General features: G+C 43.5%; 1 protein-coding gene across 1 annotated transcript in view; it reads right to left on the bottom strand.

The window, feature by feature from the left end:
- The window catches only part of LOC311518587 (maestro heat-like repeat-containing protein family member 1), a gene marked incomplete at both ends in the record, with an annotated part of 60,182 nt that overhangs the window by 17,521 nt on the left and 19,298 nt on the right, over positions 1-23,363 (bottom strand). The window contains 12 exons of the mRNA XM_084624508.1: positions 495-595; positions 1,790-1,925; positions 5,799-5,903; positions 7,537-7,626; positions 8,682-8,817; positions 11,417-11,496; positions 16,890-17,018; positions 18,767-18,922; positions 20,569-20,679; positions 21,089-21,205; positions 22,474-22,581; positions 23,156-23,208. Coding sequence (XP_084480634.1) covers positions 495-595; positions 1,790-1,925; positions 5,799-5,903; positions 7,537-7,626; positions 8,682-8,817; positions 11,417-11,496; positions 16,890-17,018; positions 18,767-18,922; positions 20,569-20,679; positions 21,089-21,205; positions 22,474-22,581; positions 23,156-23,208 — 1,322 coding nt within the window. The remainder of the gene's footprint in view (positions 1-494; positions 596-1,789; positions 1,926-5,798; positions 5,904-7,536; positions 7,627-8,681; positions 8,818-11,416; positions 11,497-16,889; positions 17,019-18,766; positions 18,923-20,568; positions 20,680-21,088; positions 21,206-22,473; positions 22,582-23,155; positions 23,209-23,363) is intronic.

The raw sequence follows: 23,363 nt of genomic DNA, 5'->3' as shown, positions 1-23,363 counted from the left end.
CTACAACTCCAATAAGGCATTTCCAAATCCAACTTTTTGGTTTTCAGCCAAAAGGTTTTTTGTTTGGGGTATTTTGTTTTCTGATGAAAATTCCAAGTTTTCTGAGGAAACCAGACATTTGTGATACACAAAAACATTGTTTGGTCAAAAACCCAGTTTTTCAGTTGATTAAGAGTATCAATGGAAAAATTTTGAATATCTACACTCATACTATAACTGTTATTGAGCAGCTCCAAAATCAGGTTAATTTTTCATTACCTGTAACTCAAAAAAACACTTTGGCCAATTTTTTTCAAAAGAAAAAGCTTCCTTGGCCTTTACAGTAAATGCAAAATTAGGACAAATCAATTTTCCTAGCCAAAGTTGAAGGGGAGTTCAAATAGGGTTTATAAGGATATGTGGCTGCATCCTTCACTGTGGAGCTGTGATCAATGGCTCTCTAATACTCACATAGGGAAACACCATTCATTATTCAGTGCATTGAGTGTAATTACCTTAGCGATTTGTGAGGTGTTATTGTAGAACACAGAGGGACTGTACGTTCCCAGATTTTTTAGCGTGTCTACCTTCTCCACTCCATGTCCCTTCTCAAGCTCTGGAACAGATACACTCATTTGTCATTTCTCACTTGGGTGACATTTCTTTCCGTACTTGTTAATGTTCTGAATGTGTCCATGATGCTAGCTAGAGGCAAGTCTACAGTTGGTTCAAAACTCAGTAGAATAGCTGGTGATGGATATAACACAACCATTGCCCTTGTGTACAGTGTATGAGCACCATTCACTGGATTCATAGCAGCCTGTGAATCAATATTTAATCTGGAAAATGGACTTCACTCTGGGCTATTCTTTCCTTTAACATGATGTTTTCCTTTTGAAACAGAGCTTCCCACCCTTAAAGAAAATTAAACCAATCATGGCCTCCCTCAGCCCCATCTCACACTGCTAAATGCCTCCCCAAAATGAGCAGTTACTTAGAGTAAACTGAGATCTTCAAAATATACTTCCTTACATACATTCAGCAGTGGAAAACAGTTAATGTTGACACACAAAATATCATTATTGACACCTCAGTTAGCACCCATTGAAATGAATGGCTCAGTTCACACCTCAGAGATATTGTTTCAGGCTCTCTGCAAGCTCAGGTATACACCTCTGCATTGGTTATACTTGGGTCATATTGTCAAGGTTTTCTTTTCAAACCATAATGGCCAGTGATTTTTTTTAAATGAAAGCAGAGATTTTGGAGAATGATTAAGAGGTTCGTCCACACTTTCTTCCTATCCCACAGCTACTCCTTCAAGCCCTCCCAGGGTGAGGTACTCCTCAGTTTGAGGAATACGACCTTAATACTAGATACTTGTTATAAACAACTGTATATACTGTATTTCATTTCTCTGTGTACTTTGCTCCTTCTCTTGGATTTCCCTTCCCTTATCCCTCTACCCCCCTCAGGGAAACATGCATTTATTTAGTGATACTCCCTGGCACAATAGTTCTGTTCCAGCACTGATAAGCTCATCAAGGCATCATCATGTCTCTGTACTCCGTGCAAGGCACTGCAGGCTCAACAGGAAACATATTCTAAATAATAAATAAATAAATAGCAGCAGCTGTAGCCCACTTCACTACTTTCCTGATGATGCAGTGCCGTGCTATAGAATAACAGAAATGATTACTTTAGGACTTTGAAACTAATCTGTTGGTAATAATAAGAAAGGTTTGTAAGTGTTAGCTGCAAGGAGGAAGTTTTCAGTTTCCAGTGATGTAGAAAAAGGGTGTTTACTTACGCTTTTTAAGTAGCTGGATACAATACAAGTTGTATACTGCCCGGGCTGCCAAGAAGCAGATGTTGTCCACCTGGTCATGGCATCGAAGGGCAAGCAGCCTAACAAGGCGACCCAGTCTGCTGAATTCAATTGATGTCTAATTAAAAAGAGAAGAAGCCAATTAGCAATAGATATAACAGGGTGTGTGATCATCAGGCAATATATGGGCACACCTGGGCCTTGTGCCTGTTAACATGCTTATGATGGGTGTGTGTAGATTGGTTGTCGAGCACACACCCTGGAGCACATTATCATGCTTATAAAACTGCATATCTTTAAACACTGAAAATGTTTATGGCATTTAAATATGCCAACAAAAGCCGCATAATCAAACAGTATATCCAATAATAAAGAGTCATCATCAACACAAAGGTAAAGGGCCTGATTCTCTGCTTCCCTGCACCTCGTCTTTAATCATTTATACCTGGGCAAACAAGGGCCAAAATACTATTATTCTGACTATGTACAATTTTACATGTTGGGGAACTGCACTGGTGTTAGCAAGGTGAAAATTTCAGAGAAAAGAGGCCAGTGTAGACAAACTCTAAGAATGCAGTGTGAGCCTTGAAGATTTCCCAGTTTGTTTCTGAAGAGCCTGTGGGTGATTTGACACACTTCACCAATGCGACACAGATGATTTCAGTGCTGTCTCTCTTAACATACACTGCATGAGACTGGAATCAGGCCCAGAGGCTGGGGTGATCCTGTCATAGGGTTAGTTAGAGATGTATTGTTTTTATTTAATAAGAATTAATTCTGAATAATGTTTATTGTGTGTTTTAAGTATTTCCCTCCTAACACAATATGTTGCTTCAGCTATAGTCTCAAATTAGCCAATTGTAGTTAAAAATAAAATAGTTTGAAAGCCTGAATATTTGAAGTTAAGGTTCTTCACGCAGTCTTCACTGTGATCTAAATCTGCTACTCACCACCCACCTAATGGAGATAGTGGTGTATTAGAAGCACCGCCTATGATGACAAAGGGCCAGAGCCACAGGTGCACTAGAGTACTACTTCGCACACCTGAGGGGAAGAGCAAAGGGTGTTTTCTTTCCTTCCCCAATGATACTCAAGAATTCTAGGGATTGGGTTGGTCCCCAGCACAACTTTGAACAGCCTCAGGATTGCTCTAAGTGGGGCTCTTACACCAGTACGGATTGATGGAGCATAGAATGCTCCTACCACACCACTTTTGCTGGGGCATAAAAACAGCACTGTGAGGGAGTGGCTTATAGCCAGCTTCAAGAGCCTGACAGCTCTCCTGAATTCCCTCATGCCAGAGGAATCTCCAGCTGCCCACTTAGGGAAGCTTTAAATCCCCTTTGCACAATTGGAATAGTACAAGGGACCAATAACTTCAGAAACTGTTCACATCATTGACTACAAGTGAAAATGTAATACATTCCCAATGGGTACCTCAAGGATTGTGGTTCTCTGGTACCTGCAGAGAATCTGTGTAGCATGCACAGGGTCAAAGTATATGTCAGGCCTGTTTCTAGATGGAACCATGTGGGGAGGATGGAGAAGGTACACAGAATAGGATTTCTACTCTATATGTTGAGGGTGAGTGAAGAAAATTGGGTTCTCAGGTTCACGGTGGAATGGAAGATCAAGAAGAAGGTTTCTTTACTGTAAATAGGTGAGAGATGTTGGTGTGTTTCTCCATGAATGGTTAGGTGAACTAAAAAATAGCCAAGCTGATATGAGGTTCGTAGTAGTTGGTTTATGAATGGCAACCACCCATCTCAAAAGACGATGGCGTAAGTGCTAAAGCCATTATGTTACTACGTGTCATGCAGCAGCATTGCGAGTGGCTAAAAAGTCAGATTCTCAAGCAACAGTTGATATTGAAAATGTTCTAGTCCCTTTTGCAAATACTTTTGAACCTGAGCCTAGGCTGGCCTAGTGGCCTTTGAGCATCCACAGGTTCCTTATACAGGCAATCCTTTGGAATGCATCCAACATCCATCTGGTGCAGATGACCAAATCCATAGAAAGAAAAGGAGTACTTGTGGCACCTTACTCTGAAACAAATCCATAGAGATATCTGTGTTTGAGAATAGGGATTAGACTTGGTCATTTTTTTCCTGAAGTACATCAGCATCAGGAACTTTGGTTTTCCACTTGATATTTAGAATATGGTGAAGACAGCAAACATAGACGGTATTTAGCCTTCTCTCATGCCTGCTGCGGCTGGTTCAGGTCTTGCCACCATACAGCAGTATGCTCAAAATGCACATATGGGAATCCGTATCTTGGTGTTCAGTGTCTGTTTCCTGTCACCCCACCCACGCTTGGTTAGTAGGCTGAATGTGGTGGCTGCCTTTCAGATGTGAGCATTAAACTAGAGATAAGTTATCCAATACAATTGATTGTAGAGAGCAGAACTTGTGCACAACTTCAAGCTAGGTACTACTATTAAAAGTTCTGGTGGAGTCAACACACCTTGTGCCATAACCGTTGTCTTCTTTAGACTGATGCTTACTCCAAATTCCTCACAAGTTAGCGCAAAGTTTTGGGAAAGTTGCTGGAGTTCCTCTTCACTGTGCATGACAAGAACTGCATTATCAGTGAAAAGAAGTTCTCTTAGCAGATGTCTGACTTTGCTTTTTCCTCTTAGACATGCAATGTTGAAGAATTTTCCATCTGACTTTGCATGAAAACATACACCCATGGTGCTAAATGAGAAAGTATGACAAAGCAGCAGAGAGAGGAATATACCAAAGAGCGTTGGTGCCAAAACACATCCCAGTTTGATCCACCAGCAGATTTCAAAACTGTCAGATTGATCACCATCACACTGGACTTTAGCCTTCATGGAAGTACTGAAAAGTACTGAGGAGGATCGGGGGGCAACCAATATCTCTAATAGTTGGAAGTGGCCCTTTCTTCTGACCAGATTAAAATCCTTTGTAAGATCAATGAAATCCACGGAGAGGTTTTTCTTGTTCTTGACACTTTTCTTGCAATTGCCTTAATGAGACAACCATGTCAATAGTGGATCTACCAGATGGAAGCTGCACTGACTCTCTGGATATACATGACTCTGGATATAAGTGGCTTCTAGGCTGGCGATTACTACACGTGGACCCAAACCAAAAACCACCACCCTGTAAACTTTGGGAAAGTTCAGATTCAAACTTTGCAGCTCAGATCCATCTTTATTATACACAGAATAAGAGATGAGGTTTTATGGTTACTATTGGAAATGTAGAGGAGATATATTTTGGAGTGAAGTGGGGAGTTTGTGGCTAGACAGAGATGGGTGTGGATACTGGGCCATATTTAAAGTTGTTTACAGAAACTTGTCTCAAACTTTTCATATAACTATGATGTTATATTTAATTAAATTATACTTACTTATAATGTTACCTGTATAGTGAAGTTTTTTGTCTAGCAATTTAGAAACATTTAAAACCATTGATATGTATTTCTTGTTACTGAAGCACCATACAGTACACTTAAGGAATACTAATATATTTTGGGGTAGGATTATACCAGGCAACAACCAGCTTTGTGGGTGATTAAATTCCATAGTAAAGCTGGTGCAACAACTGCCAAAAATATTATTGCAAGACAAAAAGATTCAACAAAAAACAGCCTAAACAGGAGAGGAAATAACTCTTTCTTGCCCTGAGAAGTTTTGAAAGACTGGTGCTGTTTGCATTGAATTTACATTGCCATCACTTTGGGGAATGGACTGAAGTGAATAACTTCTCCAGGGAGAAGTTTGAGCAGACACAGTGCCAGTAAGGATTTCAGGGTAATTTGTCAGAAAAATAAGATCTGTCAGAGCTTGAGTCCACTGAAATCACTGGCAAAGCTCCACCTGACTTCAATGGGTGCAGTATCAGGTCCTGCATTTTGTTTGTTTGTTCTGTGAGTAGTAGGCTGCTTATTTGGGCAAGTGTATGTGCTGAAGTGTATGTTCTGTATTGAGTCAGGTCAGCACAGGTGAAGGGTTACTCACGTCAAAATTGGGAAGCTTGGCCACACATCTTAGGATCCGGGCACTGCACCACATTGCTCGTTCCCGCTCATGATCCTTTCTGGAGATTAGCCAGGGCTCGAGGTACTGTAGGAAAAAATGGAGATCATTGCTCACAAAAAAAGAAAACTCCTAAAAGATTGTGGCCCAAATCTACCAGTAGCTGCTGTAAACTGGGGTAGCACCACTGACTTCAGAGAAACTACTCTGATTTACAGCAGCTGAGGGTGTGGGAGGTCCTTTGTCTGATGGTAGGTCAGATAAAAATGTAGCATTCTCCTCTATATGTAAATAAAGTTTATGGGTTTTCTGAAAGAGGGTTATCTTCTGTGTTTTCCAGAAATCCATCCTATAATAGTTCCACTAAGAAGGAAAACTGACATCATAATCTGCTCTGCCAAAGCGTGGCTCCTTCCTTTGCTCTGAATCTTAGTTGGTGGATTCAGAATTTGATAGGGTATAAAATGAAGTCTATTTTTATCTCTGGAAATGAGGGTAACACCACATATCCTGCCCGACTTTTCTAGAGAGAGTAAGATTTGGGAGGCAGGGAGGACGTCTCTCCTGCCTACAAGTCAACACCTGGGGGAAAGAGCTTCAGAGAGAGAAGAGAAGGGAAGTATATTTCTCAGTTGTTATAAAAGTGTTGACATTTCTTTTACATACATTAGATTGTTCTAACACCCTGATATGGGTGCTCTCGCACCCCCTGGCTTGAAGTGGTTTTTATTATGGACAGGGTTTACAGTTTGGTTCAATGGCTCTCAGCACCCCCATGATACAAATTATTCCAGCACCCCTGCACCTTGAACATATACTCTCTGAAAAGAGAAGAGTATGGGAGACTCTTTAGCAGGGCTAAATTAAGGCATAAACATTATGGCCCAGATTTTTAAAGGTAATTGGGCACTGCTGCACACAGCATTGCAATGTGTAACTGATTTAGGAGCCTATGTATCAAAAGGGATTTAGGCACATAGGAGCCAAAATTTCATTGGGCTCCTAAGTGCCTAAATCACTTCTGAAAATGAGATGCTTAAATACAGTTAAAAATGTGGACCTATAGGCTTGTGCCCAGGACCCCAACTCTTGGAGTTGTCTCATGAGAGCAGAAGCTCAGCTTTCATGATTGTTAAGAAAAGTTTGAAAACATGACCTGAGCATAGTGTTGTAGAGATGCCCACCTGAGTCTGCAAAGAGCCTGAAACAACAGCTCTCAGAGTTGTGAACTGCTCCGTGCATCTCAATGGATTATAAACTCCAAGGGAACACAAACCATCCTGCCAAAACAGCCCAGCAAAGTACTCTATGTATGGTGGAAAGAGAAGAGTGGGCCCAAATCACCCACCTAACCAGATATACTCTGGCTGCTGGGTTAAGTACTGGGAAGGCCCTTGCTGCCATCCCTGTCTCTCTGGGATTAAGAGCACTCCCCCCCACCCCTGCTTCTCTCAAGGGTAGTGGGGCTCTGGTGCTGATCCTGAGGGTTACAGGGGTCCCTGCCTCTTTGGGAGAGGAGAGGGAACTCCTTGCCACTGCCACTCCCTTTGATGTGGAGTAGGGTCAAGATGCTGGGGCATAGAGCTCCCATGTTGTGGTATGCCTAGAGCCCCAGACTGTCTTAATTCAGCCCTGAACTCAGATGGGACAGTCGAACCATGATTGTTTAATCTCTCCTCTATAACTCTCTTTTCCTCTTGCATGCCCCACTACTGCTTACCTCCAAAATCTTCTGGACCTCCACAGGACATTCAAATACCAAACCCTCAAGCATTCCTCTCAAGGCATCTATAGTTTCCTTGTACAGAGACTAGGAGAGGAGGTAGCACAATAGTCAGTGTCATACAATCTGACATTCTACAGGCAACGTGAGGTGTAGGAATACTTCTTTAGAGAGATAGGATGAGTTTCTTAGTCTCTCTATGCTTCAGTTCCCTAGCTGTAAAATAGGGATAATAGCATTTCCCTACGTTACATGGGTGTTGTGGGGATAAAACATTAAAAAGTGTGTGGTGTTCGGACACCTGGTAATGAGGGCCATATAAGCACCTATGATACACAGGGAAAGTTTTCTGACCCCATAAATAGGAATAATTATTTCTCTGCTTCAGATATATGAACTCACTATTATTTTCTGGCAATCTGCCTTAAATTCCTTCTAAGAACAAGATGTGAAATGAGTTTGCCATTCTCAGCACAGATTCTGATACAAAGCCAGATGAACAGCAGCAAAATTGCTACATACGCACTGGGCTACGTATGCACCAACTCACCATTTAAATATGAAATTGTGTCATCGGGATAATAATATTTTTTTCCCTGTACTGCTTCCCTAGCTAAGAAAAGACCCCCTATTATTATGATATTAGAACAGTTCTCTGCTAAAGAGCCAAAACCCTGGTAAATTTGGAACTGTGCGATTCCATTATTTCCCTTTAGCTCTATTAGTGGTGAAGTAATTTGAGACTAAGCAGAATAGATGCATCCTTAGCACACAGACCCAGGTGTGCATACACTGACTGATGATTGCACACCTTGCCATGTGTTCTCTCTTACTAACAGGTTTTGTCTCTTTTTAATTAGACATCAGTTGTATTCCACTGACTGGGTTGCCTAGTTAGACTACTTGCTCTTCATTGCCATGATCCAGCAGACAACATCTGCTTCTTGGCATCCAGGCTCGTATTCAACTTGCAATATTATTCTGCTGGTCAAAAAGTGTAAGTAGGATTCACCATTTTGTCTCTAAATCTCACAATGAAACTCTCTTATCAGGCCCGATATGTCACCATCCCCAGGAGGACTGCTGAATTTAAGACACCTGGGGCTTCTCTTATGTCTGTATTTTTTTAAAGGACAGATTACCTCTGAGTGTTGGCATTGTATATTATCACATGCCTCTGCTAACATGATCTCTATTGGAGGCAGAGAAAAGACACTTTTGTAGCATGCCCGGAGTAGAACAGCTTTCTTCTCAGCCTTTAGTGGTGGCTTCAGCTTTCTGACAAAAGAGAGAAGCCCCCTTAATGAGTCATGACAATGTCTGGAATCCAAGGTAGGAAAAAATATATCATCCATTATTCTTTAAACACCCTCAAACTTAATGGCATGTTTGTTCTGACCATAGTAAGCAATAGAAATGTGTGTGTGTATTTTGGTACAGAGATAAGTGCTCTAATATAATGCATCAAAACTGATTTTAATAAGTGTCCTACTTAGGGATAAATTCATAGCCCAAAGATAGGAAAATTAGTTTTTCCTCACTTTCTTTAGTTCGGAATTCATAAAGCATGCAGTAAGCTAGCTCTGATTTTCAATAAATATTTTAGGGGTAAATATTGGTATAAACTAGGGAACAAACTATGTTTGAACTCTGAAGTTTTTATTGAGATTTAAAATATTAATTTTGTAAACCACAAGGCTTCCATTGCTTTAGCCAGAAATTATAGTGGCACCATCTAGTGGCCACAATACTGTAGTGCCTTTCTTTGCACATATCGCATACTGCATTTATGTGTTTGCCTGTCATCCCACAATGTGTATGTTGTACAGTGTGTATAGGCTTGGAAGGATTAGATTTTTATTGGTAAATGTCAACAAATGTCAATTTAACCATACCAACATAAAAATATTTCCACTGATAATCATCAAAATGTACAGACAGGCAAAGAAAGAAAAATGCTGCTTGAGAACTTAGAGTTTGATTTGGATATATTCTTTGTATATTTCGCCATGTGATGTTGATAATTTGTTTTAACTGTTATAAATTGACATCTACGGTCATTAAATAATTATTGTCTGACTCCCCATAATTGCCCACAACTGTGAACATTTAAATCCATAAAAATAAAAAAGTACCTAAAATAAACTTCAATATTATCTGTCAAAATTATAAAAAATAAAAATTGAATTCTTCCCAGCCTAAGTATGCACCACTTCCCTGAACTACATGGCATGTGTAAGCTCGCTGAAGTGCGTGGTAATTATATCACCCTCTGCTAGCTCCAATACTGTTATACAATTATGACAGTTTCATGGGTTACAGCTGGTAGATATTAAACTCAATGTAAACTAATGTTTTTAAAGTGTTTGCCTTAAGTTTTCAGTGCTAGTAATATCTTAGTTCTGGAATGCACTTTTATTTAAAATTCCTCATATCCCTTTTCTCCTGCCAAACTGACCACCATATTTTTAACAAAATTGTATTTGGCATCAAAATTATTTCAACAGTTCTTTGTTGAAAGAGTGAAATATACGGTAAGCATACTTTTAACAGGCTAACAACCAAATTAATGCAACATATGCAGTATACTGTATAGGTGAGCAGCACATTAAGTTTCTGCAGGTTAATTTCTCACAACATTTTGTGAATGACTAATTTGTCCCCTGAAGCTTATTACCCAGGATTCTGTGCATCTATAAAAACAGTTTGTTTCAACTTCATGGCAAACTTTGGGCTAGACTGTCTATGATGCTGAGTTTCAACTCAGAATAGTACAGATGGCGGCCATCAGAGAGCTCGTTATCTCCCTAATTCTCTGCCTGGCCCTGGCCCCAGAGGTTAGAGTAGCCTGAGGAGTTGTTTTTCATCTGAAGACAGTTGGAGCATAGTGCACTCTGGCCATACCCACTCTATGTCCTGATATACCCATTACACATGGGACTTGCATAAGCCTTCCTGGACATCTGGAGAGCACAGTGACAATGTCTGTTGCTAAACCTCATCGCTGCAGAACATGATCCTACCATGGTCTTTAGCTTCCTCCCTTCCGGGCCGCCCAGAGGCGGGGGGGCAAGTGGGGCAATTTGCCCCAGGCCCCGGTCCCCGCAGGGGTCCCCAAGAGAGTTTTCAGGGGCCCCCACGAGAGTTTTCGGCGGCACGGGTCCTTCAGTGCTGCCGAACACACCCGGAGTGAAGGACCCACCGCCCAAGACCCCAGGCCCACTGAATCCTCCTGGCGACCCTGCTTTGGTGTGATTTGTGCTCCCAGCAGTACTAGGGAGTAAGTCTGCTGTGATTGTGGCTGGCCCACGTGCAATTGGGCACAAGGGAAGGGGAGAAGGCTCTTTACACAACTTGAAAGGGGCCAGACACAATTTGACCCATATTGTATCTGTAGTCTATGAAATACTAGTTTGTCTCTCTGCGGCTCTTGTGCTTTGTAGTACTTAGGCCTTTAAACAGGAAAAAGGAGAACAGAATCTGAAGAAACATAATGTTTGTGATGTGGTCTCTGTTACTGATCTCTCCTCAACTCTGCACTCAGGCACTGTTGGCCACATACACCACAGTATCTGTTTCAGAAATGCTGCAATAAATTACAGGAACTTTGTCCCAAACCCACAAGAGAAACCTACTGTACTACAGGTTTTTTTGAGCTCCTCACAGAGAAGTTCTTTACTTTAAGAGGTGCTTGGATTCGGGATCACTAGAGCATAAAGTGAAATAGGCAAGGAAAAAAAGAGTTAATATTCCTGCTTCTTCCAGATGACAAATTAGCAAACAGGACATGACACAGGAGCCAATATTCCTGGGTGTAATATGGAGCAGCAACTCAAGACTGAACTCTGATGGAAGGCTGGTTGAGCTTTCACAATACCTCAGGTTAGTGACAACAATCATGGCCTGCTGGCGCACAGGGTTAGACAGCAAGTTCAATGACTCTTCTTCAATCAGCTTCTGTAAATCAAAGAGGAAACAGAATAGCAGCATGTGAGCTCCAGCTTTGCCCACCGACACGCCATCCTTACTCCACTGCTCCTGAAGGACCCATACATGAGCATCCATCAGTACTAACTCCAGAGGGACACACACAGAGGGGCTATTTAATCTCTGGGGCTCTCCAGATCTCAACTGTAAGAAGAATTTCTGACTATAGAAGATGATGTGACAAAAAACAATATTAAGAGTTTTTTTAAAGGAGGAAATCTACTCAAACCCTGATATACCTTAGTTCCCATGTGCCATAAAAACCTTCTTAAACTGGCTTAGTCAATATCACCACAACGGACAGGTAGACAGTTATGAGAGGTCCTGGGCAGGGCCACTAAAGCGCATAGATTCCATGACAAGCTCAGTATTGAGAGCGGTGAATGGCTAAAAGCCGTGTTGGTGGTTGCTGATCTGTATATTGGAGTGCTAGGGGTATGCACTGTGCGTGCGTTTAAATGCTGAAAGGAGGTCTCTGTGAGTGCTGGGCATTCATTCAAGATGTGAGTGACTGTAAATTGGGGAAAGCCTCCAATAACAGCAGGCAGGGCTAGTTCTGACAGGCCATGGAAACTGCAGTCACTTAGTGTATGTCTACACTGCAATTAAAAACCTGTGGCTGTCCCATCCAGCTGGCTTGGGCTCAGGGGCTGTTTAATTTGCAGGGTAGACATTCGGGCTCTGGCTGCAGCCTGGACTGTAGCACCCTGCGAGGTGGAAGGATCCCAGAGCTCAGGGTGCAGCCCAAGCCTGAACGTCTACACTGCAATTAAACAATGCCTGAGCCCAAGCCTTGCCAGACTGAGTCAGCTGGCACAGGCCAGCCATGGGTGTCTAATTGCAGTGTAGACATACCCTAAGGGAGGTAGAGAGTTTGAGTTCTGTGCGTGCTTGTTTTTCTCTCCTGTTCTACATATGGAGAATGTGCAAGAAGGCAGAGCTGACCATGTGCTGGACCTCATGGACCCAAAGACTGCATGTTCCTTCCCCAGATCCTGCTAAGTCTAAAACTGCTCAGTGTTGAGAAAACCTCCCCCCCGTCTACCAACCAGTGAGACATGACAGGAAGTGGCAGTGGGGAAGGGTATATCTGAAATTTTGGTGGGAGAGCAAGTGTTCTTTCCTCACCTGCTGCCCGCCCCCCAAATGGATTCTTCCTCTGAGTCTCTGCCCACCCAGTCATTTCTTGCTGCCTCAACTAGGGGTTTCCTCCAGGCTCCCAACATTTCATGCTGCCTCTTACTGGGTGGCTTCTCTCATTATTTCTTCTGTCATATCCCAGGTCTTTGGACCATGGCTGGGGCTCCCAGCCAGCCGCTCTATGTTACCACTATCCAAGGGCTTCCTCCAGTGTCCCCTTGCATTCCTATAAATTTAATGTTGCCTCTAACTGCTTGTCAGGAATCAGGGCCTGTGGCAGAGCCAGACTCCAGACAACCTTACCAAACAAGTACAACTGGCCTGCTTGATTGGCTACACTGCCTGATTGGTTGGAAGGCTCTGCAGACTGGCTCTTAAGCCCAGCAGTTCAGTGGGTGCTCAAAGCATTTGCCCATGGTTGTGATAGCTCCTTTGCCTGGCTTGTTCCAGCCTTGGACCCCACCATGCCTCACTCCAAGTAGTCAGATTCTGACCCACGGTTCCAAATCAGGACCTGTGACTTTGGCTCCGGCATCTAACCTCTGACTCTGGTTCTGACCCTGGGCTCCAATTCCTGGCAACCGACTCCTGCTCTAACCACGTGGCATGACTGCCCACGTCTTGGTCACTGACAAGTTTGAGTAGCTCCTACACAAACAATAAGGGATCTATGGCTGATGCAGCACATATGGAAACTACAAAGGACAATCTCTTTCTCACACTCATCTCCAATCCCAGCTTCCCATGAGCCCAAGCGCCCCTGCCTGACAAGTTCAATTGTAATCATGCCAAATGTTGTGGGTTCCTAAACCAGTGTTGGCTCCTATTTCTGCTACGCCCACAGCTATACCCTACTGACCAAATCAGAGTGGGTTTAATTACCAGCCTGCTTATTGTGGAGTTCCTGGCTTGGGTATCTCTGCTCCTGACAAAAAAATGATGCCCACTTCTGGGACAATTTGAGGACTTTGTTAGAGCAAATGAGTGGCTAAAGCCATGCTTCAAATGTTGTGGCAAGGATGCCAGCAAGTTGCTAAATATGCAGCAGAGTTCTGATGTCTGAGTGGAATTCTTGGGATAAACTGTCTTGCCCAAGGAACTCACCATGGACCTGCATAAGATGGTGGGAATATCTGACTGGACTACACCCAAGGACCTATCCAGATCCAGTGATTCCTGAGGTTTTCTAATTTCTACAGGCAATTTATTAAGGGATTCTCTAACCTGGTTGCACCCATAATGGCACTCCTGCAAAAGGGGGTCAGATTGGCCTGGTCTGCAGAGGCTTAGTTGGCCTTTGACTGAAGAGAGAATTCACCTCAGCATCCATTCGGATTCATCCAGATCCCACTAAACCATTTACAGTTGAGCCCAATGCCTCAAACGTTGCCATAGGTGCAATATTATCTCACCATGTGGAGCCCCACAAACAATTCCATTCTTGTGCTTTTTATTCTTGGAAGCTAACCCCAGCGGACGAAAAATATATTTGAGAAAGGGATGTAGGGATTGAGGTGGTTTTTGAGGAGTGGCACCACCTCCTAGAAGAAGCCTGATTCCTGGTCCAAGTCCTGATGGACCACAAGAATCTGGAGTACCTACAGACTGCTAGATGTCTTAACTAAGACTTAGAACTTCCAGTCACTCTTCTTTGCTTGCTTCAACTTTGTAGTAACCTATCGTCCAGGGACAAGAAACAGGAAAGCTGATGCCCTATCCAACAAAGACGAATATCATGAACCTGGAGAAGAGCCCCCGCACCATGCTCAAGGTGTCCAACTTTGTCAACAGGATGATTGATAGCGATGTGACATCCTCCACCCGCTCCCTGCTCCCCAGCAACTCATTTGCAACCCAGATCCACCAGAATCTGAATGATGCAATTCCCCAACCAGATTCCTAGTTCTGACTACCAAATGGCTTCCTCTGTCACTTACTTGGATTGTGTTTATGTTCTGGGGGACAACCTCGGCTTCAGGTATTAAAACTATGCCACAGTTCACTACTTGCAGGCCATTTTGGCTAATTCATGAGCTGGAATATGGTTTTGAGGAGCATTTAATGGCCAGGCCTATGAGCTTACTGCAAGAATTATATTAAGTCCTGCAAACTGTATGCCCATACCAACAACCCACAATCAGGATCCTGAGGGTTCCTCCAGCCTCAATATACTATATCAATGGACTTCATTGTAGAACTACCATGCTCCCAGGGACTGTTTGTCATCCTGGTTATCGTCAACCTCCTAACAAAACGGTGCACTTCATCCCATGCTGTATTGTTCCTACCACATGTTGGATTGCTTGACTCTTCCTGGAAAATGTCCTCTGTTACCATGGGTTACTGAGGGGCATTATTTCAGACTGGGGTCCCCAGTTCATCTCCCGATTTTGGCAGGAATTTCTCAGATTCCTTGTCACTGAGTCCCTCACGTCATTCACCTATCACCCACAGACTAATGGACAGAGTGTCAATCAAATCTTGGAGCAGTATCTTCGCTGCTTTTTGAGTTATCCTTGTGACGACTGGCTTCCCTTGCTGTGTGATGTCAAATTTGCATATAACAATGCAATCCATCCCTTGACCCAGCATAGCCCATTCTTTGCAAACTATGGCTTTTACCCCCACTTCCAGTCAGCCTTCACCATGAGTTCCCCAGTACCGACTGCTGTGCTTTTAGCCTCCCACCTACACCAGGTGCACTGGGAGCTCAAGGAACACTTGCAATCCACCAAAGAAGGTATCTACACTATGTGGACCAAGACTGCCAGGCTGCCCCCAATCTGGTCATAGGGGACAAGGTGTGGCTGTCAGCCCAGAACCTTAAATTGAGCCACCCATCTGCCAAACTAGACTACCAATACCTGGGCCCCTTCAAGATTACAGAACTTGTGAACACAGTTGCCTTCAGGTTACAGCTACCTGAGTCCTTGAAAATCCACCCTGTCTTTCCCATCTCACTTTTTAAGCCCTACACCAAAAACCCATACCCAAATGGCTCCAAACCACCACCGCCACCCAAAACAGTCTTCGGACAGGAGGAATATGTGGTCAACCAAATCCTCAAGTCTTGGTGAGTTAGGGCAAGGCTCCAATACCTGGTGGACTGGGAAAGCTATGGTCTGGACAAATGGTTTGGGAACCAGTAGAGAACACCCATGCACCAGACCTCTTGTAAGAATTCCATCAGAAGTACTTCAAGAAACCAATCTCTGAGGCCCCTATGAGGCATTCTTGGGAGTGCGCAGGGGGCGTAGGGGGGGATTGTCAGGAATTAGGGCCTGCAGCAGAGCCAATCTGGAACCAGAGCCTGCAGCAGAACCAGTATCTGGGCAACCTAACAAGTGCAGCTGGCTGTAGTAGGCTGATTTACTGGTTACACCAGCTGATTGGTTGGGAGATTCAGCAGACCAGTTCTTAAGCCCAGCAGCAGCAACAGTTCAGCAGCAGCTCAAAGTATCTGTATACAGCTGCGATAGCACCTGCTTGTTCCCAGAATTCCTCCCACCTTATTCCAGTTTTGCTTTTGCCTCGTTCCAGCCCTGCTCCTGCCTTGGCCCTGTCTTGCTTCACTCCTGGTAACTTAGTTCTGACTCTTGGCTCAGATTCCTGGCTCTGACTCTTGGCTATCCATTCCTACTCTAACCACTAGGCATGACTGTCCACTGTGCTCATTGACACTGCCACCACTTCATGCTGCCTACTGCTTCCTCTTCCTGTCCCCGCACCTCTCATCCTGCAAACCAGACCACCCTGACCTCTCTGCACCCCCAGCCAAGCTGCCACATACACATATCAGCCTTACCTCCAGTCACTGCCCTGATTTATAGGGGATGTATGGACTACTATGAAATAAAATGACAATTATATTTATAAGTGGGGACAAAGTGGATCAGTGGGACCATGAAAGATCCCATATGTGCTTGGTCCAGCCTTGCAACCAGGTTCCAGCAGGGGTCATTGATTCAAAGTGCCAGAGCTCTGTGTACGGCTGCCATGTGCTCAAAGTGTGGGAGCTTTGTATATAAACTCCATCATGCCCAGCTTTTTACTGCCAGTGTTGCTCAGAGTTCTCTATAATGGCCCAACGAATAGAGACCCTAGGCCAGATTCTGCACTCGTTTCCAGGGTGTAAAATGTGATTAACTCCACTGATTTCAGTGGGGTTACTCTAAGACTGTAAATGAGAGCTGAATTTGGCCCGGTTTGTATATTTTACTCACCACCATGAATGCCACGATCACAGCTTTCTGCGAGAATTCATGGGCTTCTTTTGCTTTCTGGGCGATGTTGCCAACAGTTCTGGTGAATGCAGCCATTGACCTCAGAAAGCTCAGCTTCAGACCTAGGTGCTAAATCCCACCAGGAATGGGGAGAAAGGCAGTTTAGTGCATTAATGACACAGGAGAAATAAAGCAGTTTAGGGCATGGCTAGATTAGAATAAAGGTGAGATGTTAGATCCAGCTAACTAGCTTCTACTGGTAGAGTAAAATGTTTACACCTTCCCCCCAGGCCAGGCCTTAACTCAACCAGTTATTCACACTCTAAAACATGACTTTCTCTAGGCTAGAGTTTTACAAGATGTTAATTAGACCAAGTTAGCTAACATCATGCCTTTACATCTTAGTCTAGATAGGGCCTTAGAGTGCTCATGTCAAACATATTATAATGAGATACTGTCCCTTACCCCTCCTGCCTGTTCCACGTTCTAAGGCTGTGTCTACTCTAGAGACCTTACAGTGGCACAGCTCCCGTGGTAAGGTCTCCCATGTAGTCGCTTTATGCTAAACGAGAGAGAGTTCTCCCATCAGCATAATAAAGCTTCCGCCAATGAGCGGTGGTAGCTATGTCAGCAGGAGAGTGTCTCTTACCAACATAGCGCTGTCCACACCAGCACTTCTGTCACTGAAACTTATGTCAGTCATGTGAATGTTTTTTCCCCACACCCCGACGGGCAAAAGTTTTACCAACAAAAGTGCTAGTGTAGACATAGCCTAAGAAATGTTCTCTCCCTACCCAACTGATATCCAACATCTGTTCTCATTGCCTGAACTCAGAAGCAAGGATAACTATTATGTGTTGAGACCTTATGACACACTGAAATACAGGAACATAAAGAGGGGCCCATATGTATTTAGTATCTTCATACAAATATCATTTGTTTTAATTATCATGATTAACAGAACACTTCATTAAGGCTGTAACCCACCATGTATGGTAATAACAATCACTCTAACCATTGGAATATGAATTTGAAAAATCAAAAGCTACACCAGAGGTAAACGTTTCCATTTAATTTAAATAAGAAGGGAACAGCCTGAAACCGGGCTGTCACCATACCTATAAAAATATCCATTAGATCACATCCCCCTACTTTCCATGCTCAGATGGAAAGAGAGACATTTTCTACATCCTACATCAGATCATGTGACCAAGAATCTGACAAACCTCTTTCTGTTCCCATGACATGCAGAGAAGGCAAATTTCAGAAAATCCCCCCTTTCTCCCTGATTCCAGTTCTCATGACCAAGTGACAAGTGAGATCACCATATTTAGACAACACTTCAGAAACCCACCTTGCTAGAAAAGGTTACTGCCAATCTCATCTACTAGTCTCAGAAACATCTGAAAACAGACAAAGGAGATGCACAGGGAGTGTAGAGGGAAGGGACCTGGTAACTGTACCTTACCTTTTTCTGGAGCGGTTTTCCAAACACCAAAAAACACCAAACAAGAAATTCTTGTTCTGCTGAAAGAACTCTTACTATCTTTAAAAAAGGAAAGATCTTGGGTATTATAGAACAGCAAGTGTTACTTCAGAATCAGGAAAATTAGTTAGACGGATCACTAATCTGATTCATTATGGCAATCCCTATGTTCTTATGCTGTGGATGCAAAGCAGATATGGGGCCCTTACGGGACCCCTTTCTAGAACATCCACATCAGAAGCAATGATGGGATGGTACCCCAGCAGATAGTTTCCTGTCAGTTTCCTAGTGGAGACAAGCTGAGCCCAAAACAAAGATTTCTGCACCCCAGGAACTCTAATGCTTGAGGAGGAGAAAAGCATCCATAGAAATAGGTTCACTTTCATAGTACCGTGGCTGAGGCAGTGTGGCAGCAGTAATGGTATAACATTTGGGACAGGATGTGGTCCACCCAGGGAAGGATGTTGTCCTTTGTTTCCTTGGCCACCTGGTCATAGCAAAGGTGAAGGGTGCTGGATGCCATGCTCCACTTACTCTGCTGTGCATCCTGTGGTGGAAAGGGAGATAAATGCAAACTCATCATCTTTCCAAATTCTTTCTCATGGACAAGCTCCTTCTCTCTCCTTCCACCCCACCCCGCTCCAACAGAACTGCTCCACTGTCCAAATATTCGGTGCCAGAAAATTGTCTATAGGTAAGAGAAAACCTGCAGATGAAGGAGAGGTTCTCAGAAGAGCTGAGATTGATAGGCTTTATGGCCAAAGGGGACCATTCTGATCATCAAGTCTGACCTTCTGCATAGCATAGGCCATAGGATTTCACCCAGTGATTCTTGCAGTGGAGGAGGGAATTATTCTTCCTTGCCACATGAGTGAACTCTACTGAGGACAATTACTTGTGATTGAACTAGAGCAAATCTAGTCTCTCTCTTAAAAGGACATCCACTCTTGAGTCAAAACTTCAAGTAGGGAATTTACACAGATGTGATATTTCAAGAGAAATATCCATTGTGTAAGCAGGGTCGGAATGAACTCTCCCTTGACCGAGTGATGAGCTGGGGGAAAAAGACTTCAAGACTAAACTGTGTTTAGATGACCACATTTACTCTGCCTACATATTCAGCAGACAGAGCTGTGTGGCCAAAGTGATCCATTTTGGCTGATGTTGGGTCAGTGCCACCCTCTTTCAGGAGACAGAAGTTTAAATATCGGAACAGGGGAAAGCTAAGCAGCATCTTTTCCTGTGTGGGGGGCTGTAACTCCAGCACATTCAAGCGGCCTCCAAGACAATGGGGTAACATTTCTCATTAGCCACATTTTACAGAATTCATTCCTGCAGTCCTTTACTCACCTGAATAATCTTTTCAAAGCCCATGGAGAACACACTACTGTCATGAACAAGACTTTGCAGAATTGGACCCACAGTTTGTATCAATCAGCGACATTATTGCAACATGAAGGCGGAGATTTTAAATCACACAAATGCAGAAAATTCAGGTTCCCACAACAACCTTAACTCTCCCACCTTGAACATTTGCATTCCAAGAGGGTCTGTGATGGGGCATATAAAGGAGGGGTTGTGGATGCAATCAACCCTCGCCCGGACACACTATACCTGCAATAGGTGTCAGGCTTGGAGGGAAGGGTTAAAGGGGAAAGTTACTTAGACTTAGAATCTTCTGTGTCTAGTGGGACATGAGGCAACACATTTCTCCCTCGCTGTCTGTCCAGAGCAAGATATTAAAAGGGGAGAGTACAGCTCAGTCAGGGGAGACTGCCACCTACCAGAGCCTCCCTGAGGGAAGGTAGGCCTGATGGGGGATGACTGTTTGATTTAATCACCCGTGATCTATCTGCTGGTGCTGAACGAGTCTACTGCAGGTGGTGCCCCACTTGAAGGCCTTTTGTTTTCTCCCACCAGACTGGAGGCCCTGCAGCCGTTTGTCCTGAGCCCAGAAGTGGTCACAGGTCTCTCACTAAAAGATCACACATCATCAGGTAGTGCAACCCATTCTTCTACAAACGTAATTCTTACTGGAAAAAGGCAGCACTCTCCTCTGTAACTTTAAACAAGTACAGATGTCCCCAGAAGTGTCTCTGAAAAGAAGGGATGGAGGGGAGTCTGAGAAACCTGTGTGCTTTACAAGCCACATTTGAGCCATGGTTTCACAGTAAAATAACATGTTATCTGTACCTCACTGGGTGAGCTTTCATCTGGGTTCACAATGTTAATGAATTCCTGAAGCACCACCAAGGTGTCCTTGAGGTGGCGGGTGGCTACGAGACTGACGGCAGAAGCAATTCCCTAAAACACAGAGTCATGCTTCAGTATGGAACACTTCCCTTTCCTTGTTCCTGTACTCTCCACCCCAACCTTTCCACCACCCAGACTTCCCTTCCACATCCTTTCCCAAGCTTTGGAGAGCACCAGGGGACTTCTATGCCATTCATATAGGGGAGGCAAAGGCTATCTCCTCCATCATTACTCTCCTCCTTTCCCTAGTCTGCTTACAGATCTTTGATAGTCTTTATATTCCTCTTCCTTTCCCTTCCTCCACTCCAAGACTACATAATTTCTCCCATTCTAGTTCACATAGAGATATTTGGTCACTCTTCCATTTATCTCTATGCCCCCCTCTCCAGTCTATGGAAATTCTCATTAGTCCTTTTCTCTCTTCACAGAGATTAATTGATGACCACTCCATTTCCCTCACCTCTCTCTCAGCTTCCTCCTGCTGAGAAGTCCGTAGTACAATGCTGAGGTACTCCCTCACCACATCTCTGTTTCTTGATGCCCGTAGGACTGCCCCATAAAATTTATACGGGAAAATCTATAAAAATACAGGATTATCATTAGATACAGGGGAATGATTATTCCCCATTAATACATTTTAGATCTCACTGTATGCAGTATATAAAAAGAAATAATTTCTTTGGTGTTTTTATATATTTGAAAGAACTTCACATCATTATGGGCTATGAGTAAAGAATTGTGATATCTGTTGGAACACTAATTAGAGCCAGTTACAGTGTGATCTCCCTCAGCTCTAAAATGCCCAGCAGGGCTCATTATATTGTTGCAAGATAAAGATTTTGGTGCCCTTCACACATCTTATATTGGAAGGTCACTGTTTTCAGGAACTGCAAATAACCATGATCCAGAGAGAGCCTTCAGATTGGAGGCTGCCCAGATGATCATATATATCTGTTTACTAAGGCTGAGGTTTTAAGAAGTGGGGTACCTAAAATTAGACCAGTAAATCCATATTTAGGCACCAAAATCAGAGTCTAATAAGTGATGAGCACCAGCTGCTGCTATTTTCACTGGAGCAACATTATTTTACACCATTTGAGGATCTGGCCCCATAGTTGGAGAACCGTAGAAGAGAAGACAGTATAATGGGAATGCCAAATCTGAGAAGCATAATTTGCCCACAAAGAGTAGATTATATATGCTGGGTTAATAGGAGCTATTTTGGTAGTCCCATTGCAGCACACAATATTCAATATACACTTTTGGGGTGGATCACCACCTAAGACTTATGGCAGAAGTGTGTTTTAAAAAAGCACTGGAATGAGGAGAGGGTAGTCACTTAGACCTCGATCCAGTAAAGCACGGCAGCACACGCTCAACTTTAAATATCTGAGTAGTCCCACTGAAGTCAATGGAAGCCAAAGGGGAATTTAAAATTCTTCTAACAGAGAATATTAATTCCACTTTCGCTAACAAATAATCCTGTGTTTTTGTAGGTTTTTCCATATAAATTTGATGGTGAAGTCAAGAGGCCTACACATGTGCTGAAAAATAAACATGTGCCTAAGGGCTTTGCTGGATCAGGGCTTTGACACACAAGACCAGAAGTAGAATTCTACTGTGTCAGGTATTCTGCTGCCATCAGGGACAACTCCCTCCTTGAACATGTGCTGCATAACTTACAGATCCCCATGGAAAGAGCTCTAATATGTATTTCTTAAACACTGACCCTGGGCACCTTGTAACCCAGCCAGTCCTGCATACTTTCATCTCCCCAGAAACCTCTCCTAACACAGGTAGACTGCATTTGTTGTTTCACTCCTATTCATTATACCCAGAACTGACCTTATCTTGGGGCCTCTGAGAATAGCTTTTGCTTTTCACAAGAATCTCATTTGCAAGCTCACAGGACCATGCATCATCCATAATGGCTTCCACTGACTTTTCTAAAAGCTGATCAGGGGTAGGAAGAAAGTCTGTTAGGAAGAATACTTACAGCTCTTCAAACTCACTGCTACCTATTTTCAAAGTATGCAAATAGCTCGACATTTAGAGACAGCTAGTCAGAGGGTCTTTTATTGATGCAAGACATTAGGAACAGAGGAATTGTTAGAAAGCCAATTTAGTCTGGTATTCTGTCACCAACAATGACCAGTACCAGATACTTCAGAAATAGTGTAGGGTGAAGACTGACCTTTACCCCCATGGCCCGCTAACCAGCATAACCGCGCCCAGTACACGGAGCAAAGTATGTTTCACTGGAGATTGGCCCAGTGCAGTGTATTCTCTCCCCAGGGCAGTGAGGAAAATAGGATGCTTCAGGAATCCCAGAATGCACTGCTACAATCATTGCTATAAAATCTGCTGTATGTGGATGCACAAATATGGTTTTGTTGCTAAGCGGATGCACACAGTTGGCAAGGGCAGATGATCCTGCAGTGGTAGTATAGACACGTGCTGAACATAGGTGGAACACAATAGGCACATCGTCGAAGAGCTAAAGGCCCCTCAAGAGGATGAATGTTACCTGAAGCAGCTTGTCCTTCCATTTCTCCTCTTCCAGAGTTCCTTCATTATGTGCTGGAAGAGGCAGAAATGCAGCTTGTCAGCAAAAGTGTTTTGAACACTGTTCAGATTGGCTCAGCAAGACATAATGGAGACTCCAGATACCAGCACAGAGTGAGATGGATCAGCTAGGATGTGTGCTTTAGCTTGGCGATCAGCATAAACATATT

The sequence above is a fragment of the Lepidochelys olivacea genome (genome assembly GCF_965140295.1).
Source record: "Lepidochelys olivacea isolate rLepOli2 genome assembly, chromosome: 3".
NCBI classification, from domain to species: Eukaryota; Metazoa; Chordata; order Testudines; family Cheloniidae; genus Lepidochelys; species Lepidochelys olivacea.
This window is presented reverse-complemented; position numbering and strand designations above follow the sequence as displayed.